Source organism: Sinocyclocheilus anshuiensis, unplaced genomic scaffold (genome assembly GCF_001515605.1).
Source record: "Sinocyclocheilus anshuiensis isolate Anshui unplaced genomic scaffold, SAMN03320099.WGS_v1.1 scaffold51, whole genome shotgun sequence".
In the NCBI taxonomy this organism is placed as follows: domain Eukaryota; kingdom Metazoa; phylum Chordata; class Actinopteri; order Cypriniformes; family Cyprinidae; genus Sinocyclocheilus; species Sinocyclocheilus anshuiensis.
This window is the reverse complement of record NW_015548296.1, coordinates 25,814-38,090: the sequence shown is the minus strand read 5'-3', so window position 1 is coordinate 38,090 and position 12,277 is coordinate 25,814. Positions and strand designations below refer to the sequence as shown.

The window sequence follows — 12,277 nt, the reverse complement described above, 5'->3', positions numbered from 1 at the left end:
AAGTGGCCACGCCCTTAATTATGCAGAACTTTAAGGCTTAATATAATTTAAACGGATGAGTTATAAAAAAAATTCACCCACCTCACAGTTGTCATGAAGGGCAAAATTAGCTATATAGACCAAAATAATTGTTTGAACCAGGCTGTAAACATCTGTAAAGTTGGGCAATTTAACATGGGGAGTCTATGGGATTGACTCCCTTTTGCAGCCAGCCTGTAGCGGCCAGGTGACGAATTACAGTTTAAGTCACTTCCGTGCTGGCTTCACGAGAGAGAGCGGGAGGTTGCCGCTTGGATGTGCTGATGCGATTTCTCCACTCTGTGATTATTTGTCTTGTTTTTGATAAGACTCTCTCTGAGGGGACCGATGTTGCAACAATGCAGTGTCTTCCTACCTTATCACTACACTCGCTATCTTCGGAGCGTGTGTCCCACTTCCTTCTTTCACATAATGGTATGATCCTAGTCTAGTGTATTTTTTTTTTGTAACGAAAAAATGCATAAAAATAAGGCTTTTATGAAAACACTAAATAAAAAATTGCTTACCAACACACAAACCATTCACAATTGCTAAATTGGCCTAAAATAGAAGGCTCTGGCTGAAGATTCGGCTCTCTCTGACGGGAGTCAGCTCTTCTCGTTCGCTACAAAGAATCGGCTCTTAGAGCCGGCTCGTTCGCGAACGACACATCACTAGCAGAAGTATAAATGAAAACTGACACATAGCCTACAGCGTAAAGGCTACGGCGTAGGTCCGACGCAGAAGTATAAATCAGCATTTTCTCTGCAAGCTTGTGAAAAAACGAGCTGCTCAGATTTCGCTCCCCTGTGATGTAGAAAGGGGATCTTATTATAATATTACCACCTCTTAATTTGCAAGTTTCCACCATGGCGCCACCATTGTGTTTTCACAAGCAACAATGGTGTACCAATTCTAACACCATGGCGAAAGTTCGAGCAAAGCATGTTAACTGTTCTGTCTTTGGCTGCACTGATGAGCACAGAACACTATTTAGAGTCCCAGCGAGAGCAGCAAATTTATTGATTTATTTACTGTATATTACACTGCTGAGTTTTTAACATAAACTTGTGTGTGTTTCTGACACACATTTTGAACTAATATGGTTTAAAACACATGATTTCAGCGTGAAACACGCACGAAAACAGCGTGTTTCTGCTTCCACTCAAAATGGGCATTTTCAAAATGATAATTATAAATGGTCTGTGGGGTATTTTGAGCTGAAACTTTACAGACACATTCTGGGGACAACTGAGACTTATATTACATATATTGTAAAAAGGGGCATAGTAGGTCTCCTTTAATGTTAAAAGGTGATTGAAAGAATTTCAGTTGAATTCATGTTGAAAATGTTTAATGTAAAAAGGTTAAAAAAAAAAAAAAAAACATAAATGGATGCCCTACAATGAATATCTACATTGATTCAATTTGCAAAATTAAAACAAATTCAACAGTGATTCAACCTTGATACACCTATTCAAAAATGTTGAAATGTCGGCTGGGTACTCTTTAAATCAGAGGGCAGTGTTTGGTTGATAAGAATGCTGTTCTAAGAAACAACAAAGGCTGATTCATGTCCAACTTGCGTAAGCTGGTAGCCTAAGGGTGGAAGAGTTGAGAGAAATAAAAGATATCGTTGCATCACATCACGTTGTCGTGATATTTTGAGTTTTCCTTACAGAACCTTTCTTTCTGTAAGTTGCTTTGGGTAAAGACTGTCAAAAAAAAAAATCAAGCAGCTTTGCTGTTGACGTAAAACCACCTATATTTATTTTCATTCTCCTTCATGGAGAAAATAAACTGTCACTTGATCTGTAGAAATAGGTTAACCTACTTATGTAGATTACTGTTACAATCATAGAAATGTAATACATTTGATTTTGCCACTAAAGATCACTAGAACAATCTGTAACTTCCATAACAGTTCAAATGCCCCGAACAGTCCTTCATATGCTTCAAAACTTGACATTTGCAATTCCTGTGTTTGTCACTGAGAATGGTGTGAAAGCTTTGTGGACTTACTTTTGATTGTATCTTCAATTCTAGCCCCCAACCGTCCTCCAGGTAACGTCTCATGGAAGATTGTTGGTTCTTGGGTTACTGTGAGGTGGGATCATGTTAAATCCATGGACAACGAGTCTGCCGTTCTGGGTTACAAAGTGAGTGACACACTGCCACCCAACACTATGGCTATCTTTTAAGATGTGTGTTTGTGTTGGGTTATCTGTCTCCATCTGTATGTCATCAGAATATTTGCTCAGATTCAGTCATTTCAGTCAAAGGCTCCTGTCGTATCATTTCATAGCTCTGAGGTAAGAATTTAATAAATGAGCAGCCTAATGTCACGTGAGAAGAGAACATTTGTTGTCCCTTATGGAAAAGCAGACCAACAACCCTATTGAGCTCGTTAGCAGTGAAAAAACATTTTAACCAGTTGTGTAAATCTCATATCTGATCTGCTATAGGATTAAGGTCATTTTTGACAAGATGGTGTGTATTATATAACAAATCTTAACTGCTTGATTGCTTGTATTGTCAAAAAATTTTAAGTATATTTTCGTACAGTGCAAAAACTGCTTAATGCGAATATATGCCATGAAGATATTAAAGGGGTCATATGATGCTGCTAAAAAGAACGTTATTAATTTTCCCACATAGTGAGGTAGATATGTGGGGGCGTGTTAGAACGTGCCGTTTTAGGTAGGTGTGGCTGACTCTTAACTTTTATAAAGAATATCTCTTTGGATTTGAGACTTTAGTCTTTGCAACTTTACAGATCTTCTTTATGCACCAAGAGCTTGTAACACTCCAAAGAGAAAGGAAAAATTGAAATCGCATCATATGACCCCTTTAAGATTTTATAAACATCAACATCATGATTTTCTGTAAATCTGCTTTGAAACTTTGTATTGTGAAAGGTGCTATACAAATACAATTGACTTGAAATGCTACACATCTTGAGAATTCACAAAACATAATTTTTAACATAAACTGATTCTCTATTATTTGTGTAGGTCCTTTACAAGCATGAAGGGCAGTCATCCTTGAAGATACTGGAGAAAAGCAAGCACTCCATCACTCTGCCGTTACCCAAGGACAATGGTTATGTGGTTCTGGAAATCCGCTCGTGGGGAGATGGAGGAGACGGAGCAGCCCATGAGGAAATAGTGTCTCAAGATTCAGGTATGTGATACTAAAAGTAGCTAGGAGTACTGGTTTTAGTAAACTAACTTAAGAACTAGTGTTTAAGTTCTAAATGATGTCTCTGAAAGTCTGTGTGTTTGATCCACAGGCACTGGAATGATGGTCCAGAACAGTTCTGGCACTTCTGGGTCCCTCTGCACATCTGTTCTGTTGTTCACTGCACTCGTTCTCACTGGTTCGTCTGGACTGTGATGTTAGCCAGTGATGAGTCATTTCTTATTAATATCAAAGAGAATTGAGCAGGTTTTCCTCAGCAGGGGCAGGACTGTGGGTTGGGGGGGTTTTGATGAGGGACGTTGGAATGGATGCGTGAGGTGTAAAGTTTTAGAAGTGTGAGGAGTGGAAGGTTCTTTTGTATAAAAAGGCTTTTTTACAAGGATGACTGGACAGAGTCGTTGTGGGAGACTTTTTTGATTGTTATCATTTTAGACGCTTGCCTTAGACGCTCGGAAACTCAAAATTGAGCGGTGATCATGTCAGCATTTGGTTGTAGTTTCTAAAATTCAACAACAGCTCTGACTTGTTGATTTCGTCACAGGTGTAAATACACATGGATGTATTGGTGACATTTCCATAATGGATGAAACAAACACTTTTTTTAAAACTTTGTTGCTACTTCATGGCAGCATGTGGACTGCAAAATGATCCAAATGAATGTTTACCTTTTTTATTTGATCTTTATTTTTTTGTGTGTCAATGTAATTAGAAGCAAGAGTGGATCAGGATTTTTATTAACAGGGTTTTGTATGTTTTGAATGATTGTAGCATTCTGCCTCCCTCAGTGTTCTAGTTTTTAAAGATGAAAGGTCTCACAAAAGCAATGGTACAACAGAACCCGATTCTCGTGTGGTTGTTAAAGTGGGCTTGGCTTGCCAAAGTTATCACTCTGTTATCTCATTGTTATTGCTTTGTCTTTTTCCTTGAGGATTACATAAAATTGACGTCCATGGGTTGTTAATTTCTTTCATGGCACACTGCAAGAGCGAGACACTGAACATTGAACAATGCTGAAGATAACATTCATGGACAAACAAGTTAATTATTATCCTATAATATTATTATATTATTCTCCTATAATATAATTTATTATAAGTTATTGTTTTATTACAAGAACTGGTCTTGTATGGCTCAATCTTTGGAGGCTCTCCATAATGGTGGACACGTTACCATACTTTAAGTGTTAAAGTATTAAGAATTAGGAGACATGTGTTTTGGTAGGCTAACATTAGATTGTGAGCAGGATTGCCAGATTTTCACAACAAAACCCACCCAATTGCTACTCAAAACTAGCTCAATAGCGCTTTGAGGGGGGTCCCCTGTTAAAAATTGCATTCCGGGAGGTAAAATACACATTTTTTGGGGAGGTTTCCCTGGTAAGATTCACATTGCAGGGGCTAAATATCACGTTATTGGGGTCGCTTTAACCTGCTGACATGAAAAACAATCTGTGGCAACACTGTTAAAGTAGCCCAATTCCGCGGGAAAACCGCATACTTGGCAACAGTGATTGTGATGGTCTTAGTGACGATTCTGGGGCTCTTGGGTCACTCTGCCTGTTTGGAGGCCCCTAACAGGTCCCAGGACACTTGTCCAGTCCAAAATCCAGCTCAACCTAAACCTGCCATTTGTTGTTTAAAAACCTATATAGATTTTTTTTAAGAACTGTTATTTATGTTTTCCTTTTTATTTATTAATGAGGACAAAACTAAAGATTTCAGAGATCCTCGGCTGTGCTTTTTAGATATGTCTTTCAAAACTATGACATCAACTACTGACGTACAAACTGAAACTGTAATGAAATCATTTGATGTGCACAATGCGTCAAATTTCAGTCTGAAGCTTGTACTTTCAGATCAAAAAGGTACAATGAAACTGTTTGAATGTTGTATATATTTCTTTCCTTCTCCCTGCATTGATTTTCATTAGTGCCTGTTCAGTGGGAGGATTTCTTTAGAATTATTAATTTATTTCTATTTAACGTTTCTGTTTAATGGTATTTAATTTTCTGTTTAACACAGTTTTCATCAAGTTCTTACTGTAAATGTAGTAATTTCTTCGTGCGAGGGGTGCTTGATTGTTTGAGCTCCTTCATTTTGTTTTTTACATCTTCTCTAACACCTTATTGATCATTTATATCAAGCAATTTCAGATTTTGTCCATTAACTGTAAATTACAAATCATGATCACTCAGTGACATTTAAAACGGTTTTAGCCAAAAACACATAACAGCACCATCAGTAGCTCTAGTCCCACACCCTGGTAGCAGTCGAGTAAATGTTACACTTTTCAAATGTAGAAGCACTCAAGTCATGTTAGGACTACAAAACCAAAACTATAGTGTGCTCTTGTCCTTGGTTTGTACTTCTATTTCAAGTGATAATAAGTGCATTATGAGTGTACTGTGTACAATTTCACAGCTTTCTTTTCTCGTATCATTTAATTCGGAAATCATTCTGCTGTGTTTCACGTTGTGTGGCTTGCCCTCTTGTGTTCAATCAGGGCTTCGTCAGTCACAACTCAACATTCATAGTCGCTAACAACTCTCCAAAGTGGCTGTATTTACGCTTGCAGGAGTCGAATGGCACGCTAGTAGTTTCACTCTGAAGGTCACTCAGGTTGTGATGTCAAGTTGTCTCTTCGAACTACCATGAACCCCAGTTGTTGTAAAGGTTGAGCCTGTCCACTGTGGACTGAATGTGAATAATGCAGCACTTGTAAATATTCTTCAATAAAAAAACATCTTGACTGTATTTGAAGAAACTATGTTCAGTTTTTTTTGGTGATTGGCATAATGCACACATTCATACAGATGTGCACGACTGGCTAAGATGCACCATGTATTTATGCATATGGAATATATAAGGTGGCGCAATGCCATGAGATGTTAATAAAAACTTCCATGTATTTATATTGACATGCACAGATTGACACAGGTCTGTGCATACACTATCATGCGTACATGCCTAATATTAGAAAAAATTATGTTTTAATAGAAGAAACAAAACTGTTCACGTGAATATTTGACCTATTACAATTGAGGGATTACCCTTATGATGCTAATTATGACTATTAGATCATATGTCATAACAATCTAAAAGATAATACCACTTTTCCATAACTTGCTGGTTATATGACTCCTTAATAATTTTATTGCCCAATTCTTGTGAAGTTAGCACTTATCACCTGTACTTTGGACCTATTAATAATGTATAAGTATACATGATCATGAACAGGTTTTCACCAAACTGACCATTCTGAGTGCAGCTGGCAGGTAAAGAGAGCAGCTTCTCAGCTTCTGTTCCATTCATTTCTTTGTTACTAATGTTTCTATGCACACATTAATTTTCATATTTCAACCATTTCTATTATAGAAAGGATTTGGCTATGGCAAAACTTGCAAAGACGTGCTGGTGAAATTGCTAATGCATTATTTGTATTGTTTTCCAGCTCTGTTTCTGAAGAATACTGGTTTGGACCAAGACCAAAATGACTAAATTAACACTTTTAGCAGGTATTTTTCACATATATTTAATTTAATTTTTAAATATATTTATCTACTATAAATTATATTTTAATATTTATGCATAACCATGTTGTCTTTTCTGTAGCACTGGGCATCTTGCTTACAGTGCAGATGGGTAAGTACCTTCAATAACTTTGCATTTCCCTAAATATATATGTCAAATATATAGTCTATATAATAAATGCACCAACATTCATAATAAATATTAAAAATATATATATGTGAATTTCTGATGTAGTGGCTTCTACAAAGCTGGTGTGCTACATGACCAACTGGTCCCAGTACAGACCCGGCTATGGAAAGTTCCTGCCAGAAGACATTGATCCGTTCCTCTGCACACATGTGGTTTATGCTCTGGCAACCATCGGCTATGATAATCAAATCACTACTATTGAATGGAATGACGATGTGCTCTACAAGTCACTGAATGGCCTGAAAAAAGTGTAAGTAAAAGCCGTATCTATAGCAATACAATCACCACAGTGTGATAAACCATGATTAGTTACACAATTTAAGTCAGACCTTTTTGGTAATGCACTTTTTTTACATTGATTGAAAAATTGGAATTTTCCTTATTACTTCATTTATTTTATTTATTTATTTATTTTATAGAAATCCTCTACTGAAGACCTTGCTGTCTGTTGGAGGAACGGTCAATGGTGTCAGTCCGTAAGTGAAACGCAGTATCTGTAAAAGTCATAAATATATGACATATGACTTTACACTATAAATGAAAAACATACACAAAATAATTTTTAATACCAATACTTTTTCAAATAAACTCTCATGTTAAAATCCCTCACTGCAAACGCATTAAACAGGATTTACTGAATCATCTAACTTGTGTACTGTATGTCTTTCTTTGCAATTTTGCAGATACATCAACATGGTGTCGACTCCAGAGAACCGCAAGACTTTCATCCGTTCTGCAATGCTGTTCCTGCGTCTCCATGAATTTGATGGTATAGATATTGACTGGCAGTACCCAGGTCACAATGGAAGCCCATCAGATGACAAGCAAAGGTTTACTACATTCGTGAAGGTGAGGGTTAAAATCAAGCATGTTTATTTCCATTAAAACATGACTTTGGGTCTGATTATGTTTCAATTATATGAAAATTATCTCTTAGGAACTGAGAAAAGCTGTTGAACAGGAGGCCATAGACACAAAGAAAACTCCTCTGATTATGTCCTGCAAAGTTTCCGGCATCAAGTCCACTATTGAGAATGCATATGAGGTTGCTGAAATTTCATTGTAAGTTTGCTGTATTTTAATCAAGCTGCAGTAACATGTGTGCCAATGAAAGTTTTTCACTTTCTCCTTCTTTCTGTCATTATAGTCAGTCAGATTTCTTGACTATTTTGTCTTTTGACTACCATGGACACTGGGACCCCGAGACAGGGCACAACAGCCCCCTTTTCCGCAGCTCCTTGGACACTGGAAACATCATTCACCACAATATCGTAAGATGCAAACCCTTAAATTCAAAATGCATTAATTCGAAGGGTCATTTGTAAGATCTTTTTGCACATTCTTGGCTCTCTTCTCCAGAACTCATCTGTGGATTTCTGGTTGAGCAATGGAGCCCACGCTGACAGGCTGCTTCTTGGCTTCCCCACATACGGACGCACATTCTTGCTCTCCACTTCACAAACAGGTCTCGGGGCCCCAGCCAGTGGCCCTGCTGATGCCGGCCCCTACACACGCGAAGCAGGCTTCTGGTCCTATTATGAGGTTTTAACACACTATTTTTTACATATGTTCTCAACTGGTTTTGCTCTAAAAACTAGGTCATACATTAGACATCAAAGCACGGAATTTGTATATTAAGGTATTGTGTAATATTTGATATATAGTATTTGATGTTTATGTACAAATTATAATTTACTACACATAATAGTACATTTCAAAACATCTATTCAAACTGCATTAAGTAAATCACTACTATGAAGGTTCAATGTTTATTATACAGTACAACAGTTAGTGCCTTTTTAATTACTACGCCACTAGGTGACGACAAATAACCATCTTTATGAGTGAATCATCGAATCATTCATTCAAACAATTCTTTTTAAAACACTGATTCGTTCTGGCACAAAACAAGTGAGTCACTGAATCATTCGCTCAACCGATTCATTCAGGAATACCATTACAGTTTGTTGGTCAGAGATTGCAGTTTGTTTTTTGGAACTACCTTCATTGGAATAACAAATGTAACAATATGATGAGTGTTTGGATTCCAAATGTGTCTTAAAAATTGTATGTTCTCAAAAGCCAGTTATTTACCACACAAAACACAACTTTGGGTGGTGAAATTTGATGATTGTTTTTGGTTCTCAGATTTGCCCCATGGAATCAAGCGTCAGTGTTGAATGGATCGATGAGCAGATGGTGCCCTATGCAGTTCAAGGAAGGGCTTGGGTCGGATTTGACAACCGTGAAAGTTTTACTGCTAAGGTAAAATCAACTGCTGGTTTCCAGAACGCAACAAGATGTTTGACGAGCTTCCGACAAACCTTTCCTAATATTTGCTTTAACAGGTGCAGTGGCTTAACTCCTTAAACTTGGGAGGAGCATCAGTGTGGACCTTAGATTTCGATGATTTTGCTGGCCGTTTTTGTTACAGTGGATCTTATCCTCTCGTCAACCATTTGCGAAACGCACTAGGTAAACACGATTATAATGCAGAAAAAGACCATAAAATGCCTTCTGTCTTCTATTATATGTATTGTGATGCTGAATCTCTATCCACAGGTTTCCCACCCAAGCCCACCACTACGCCACGTCCCACCACGACCGCTGACCCCATCACCTCTTTCTGTCTTGGCAAACCAGATGGGCTGTACCCCAACCCTGCTGATACAACTACTTACTTCCAGTGCTTCCGTGGAAACACATACCTGCATAAATGCCAGCCTGGTCTGGTCTATGTTGATGCTTGCAAATGTTGTGATTGGCCTTGAGTGCAAGTTCAAATCCACTCCTCCTGTTCAATACAGCTGTCCAGGCTCGTATTGTTGTGATTTATTACCTCTGCTTCCAAATATCCAAATATCTCATCATTTAAAAAAAATAATAAAGAATTCACAGACATTTGTATTATTGATATTGCATAACAACATGTAGTTGTGTCTTGGTAAAGTGTTGGTAATAGTTTTCCGCACATTTTGTTAATCAAAAATCAGTTCAGTACAGTCTAGTTTTCTCTTGTTGTTATGCAGCAATACAGTGTCCTCTCTTTTCATGTAATTTTTAATAAAAATATTTATAGCACTCTGACTTAGTACCTCTTCCTTTAACTGATCAAATGAAATAAAGATAGTGACACACCTTATGTATGACTAGCTTTATGAAACGGTAAATTTCACACATAGTAAAGGATTCTTATAAACTTGACAGATATGAAGAAGAGAAGTGCAATCGTTAAACATGTCATATTATGTACACCACCCATCTACATACAGTATTCTCACTTAGTATAGTCTCTACCATCAACACCAAGAAATATAATGTACAGTAAACTGAGTATCCTTCTCAAGTATATAAGGTCCCGTTGTGCCCTCTGGCATAATTCTGCTTGCCAGAGTAACATGAAGAGTACAGTTATAAAATCACAAAGAGCCTGCCACGTCATAAAGATGGACTGTTCTGATAATGTTACGCAAGCATAGGGACCTAGATTTTTTTATTCTTATATTACAGCTGAGCTGATAAACTACCGGCAGATATCTGGGACACCTGATTTGACACACGATTAGATTGATTTTTTTAATTGTAAATTTATATGTGGTGTACACAAATAGTTATTAAACAAATAGTTTAATAAAGAATATGCAGTTTATTATTGAAGCTACACATTTATAGTTAGTTATATATGCATGGTTAAATGTAATATTACCGGTTTTTAAAATAAACTTAATCAATAAACTTACACTACCATTTTGAAAGTCTCTTATATGCTCACCAGGGATGCATTTATTTAATCAAAAATATAGTAAAACTATATAAAATTACCGTTTTCTGTTTTAATATATTTTAAAATGTAATTTATTCCTGTGACGGAAAAGCTGAATTTTCAGATGCAATTACTCCGGTCCTTAGTGGGTTCTTTCATGAATAGAATCTTCAAAAGAACAGTATTTGTTTTAATTTTTTCATAACACTATAAATGTCCTTAGTGTCACTTTTGATCAGTTTAATGTGTTTTTGCTGAATAAAAGGATTAATTTCTTTAAACAAAAACTTAATGACCCTACACTTGTGTGAAATTTAAAATATTGAAAGATATTTTAACGTATTTTAACGTTAACTTTTAAAGTATTCATGTTAAAGAGTTCTTTTATACTGTTTTGCAGCATATTTTCTGTTTTCTGTAATGTTCTTTCTTCTTTTTCACACTGATATCATCACATGGTGATGTACCAGTGATAAGATATGAGCAATACAACACCGATGTTCTCTTTCAACATCTTCACAGCTTAGTTCTTATATTCTCTTTACTTATATTTTTTATTTCATGATAAGATTGTACACAGTTTGCATCATTCCTGAATGATGATGACATTGTTAAAGTTTATTGATAAGTGCAATTTAACCATCTGGTTGGTTTTGGTTTCCAAAACAGTGGGGGGATATTATGCTGATTCTGAAGAGATAAGTTTGAAGGCACCACAGCACTTTATTATGTGGTTCTGATAGCACATCAACGTTATATAAGAAAATGATCTTTGTAAAGATAAATTACTTACATAAGCCTCTTTAAATAATATTGACCCCATAAAAGAATGCATGTAAACCTTTTATTCAGATACCAAATGTAGCTATTAGATATCACAACTTAAGTAACATTTTTGATTAGTTAGGATAACTAATAATAGAAATAATTATGCTTAGCAATAATAGCTTCACAGTAGGACAAACACACAGATACAGACATAGCCGCGGGAACGTATTTTGAGCTGCTGCCCTGGGAAGGTTTCCCAGGCTGTTAAATACACAGATTAAAAGCGAAATGTTTTCGTTTCGGTTCGTTCTTAGCAAAAAAAAAAATGTTTTTTTTTTCGTTCAGGTTATGCAGAGCGAAATAAGAACGGTGCTGCATTTAGAAATAATTCTTATTAACTTTGCTATTATTCTTGAATTTTCAAACTGGTAACACTTTGCACTTTCGAATTATGCCTTTACTGTATGACCAAAAATGACGGAGTAGTCTATTTTATGTTTCAGCTGTTTGATCGCGCCAGCACCTCACGCGCACACTAAGCTACTGCATTCATTGGAAACAGCGCATCCGTTCACCGTGCCGTTCGGCGTGAGACCCGCTCCACTGTGGCATATTTTTGCTCATTTTGATATTTTTCCGTCGATACTGGAACGCGACCTGCATACCCTGCATAACCAGACGCTACGCCACTGATCTTATTTGTTCTTATTTGTTCATAAAAGTGTTATGTTTAATATAAGCGATTTTGTCATTGTAGCATTGTTGATGTTGTGTGTGTGTGTGTGTGTGTGTGTGTGTTTTTCATTAT

At 36.6% G+C, this 12,277-nt stretch overlaps 2 protein-coding genes across 2 annotated transcripts in view; both read left to right on the top strand.

The window, feature by feature from the left end:
* Positions 1 to 4,259, top strand: part of cntn2 (contactin 2) — a 33,006-nt gene extending 28,747 nt beyond the window's left edge. The window contains exons 21-23 of the mRNA XM_016443579.1: positions 2,065 to 2,177; positions 3,033 to 3,201; positions 3,311 to 4,259. Of these exons, the coding sequence (XP_016299065.1) occupies positions 2,065 to 2,177; positions 3,033 to 3,201; positions 3,311 to 3,414 (386 nt within the window). The 3' untranslated portion in view covers positions 3,415 to 4,259. The remainder of the gene's footprint in view (positions 1 to 2,064; positions 2,178 to 3,032; positions 3,202 to 3,310) is intronic.
* Positions 4,260 to 6,456: 2,197 nt separating this feature from the next.
* Positions 6,457 to 9,819, top strand: chia.1 (chitinase, acidic.1). Its single transcript, XM_016443608.1, has 12 exons — positions 6,457 to 6,493; positions 6,670 to 6,733; positions 6,831 to 6,860; positions 6,984 to 7,188; positions 7,358 to 7,414; positions 7,622 to 7,787; positions 7,876 to 8,000; positions 8,086 to 8,209; positions 8,298 to 8,480; positions 9,087 to 9,203; positions 9,287 to 9,413; positions 9,501 to 9,819. The coding sequence occupies exons 2-12, from the start codon at positions 6,709 to 6,711 to the stop codon at positions 9,707 to 9,709; spliced, it is 1,368 nt and encodes a 455-aa protein (XP_016299094.1). The 5' UTR covers positions 6,457 to 6,493; positions 6,670 to 6,708; the 3' UTR covers positions 9,710 to 9,819.
* The last annotated feature ends 2,458 nt before the right edge of the window (positions 9,820 to 12,277 follow it).

Excerpts from the sequence above, each read along its gene's own strand:
- chia.1 (XM_016443608.1), top strand. The coding sequence starts at position 6,709 with ATGACTAAATTAACACTTTTAGCAG. Across the intron at positions 6,861-6,983 it reads CTTGCTTACAGTGCAGATGG|TGGCTTCTACAAAGCTGGTG; the intron begins GTAAGTACCTTC and ends TTTCTGATGTAG. Across the intron at positions 8,481-9,086 it reads GCTTCTGGTCCTATTATGAG|ATTTGCCCCATGGAATCAAG; the intron begins GTTTTAACACAC and ends TTTGGTTCTCAG.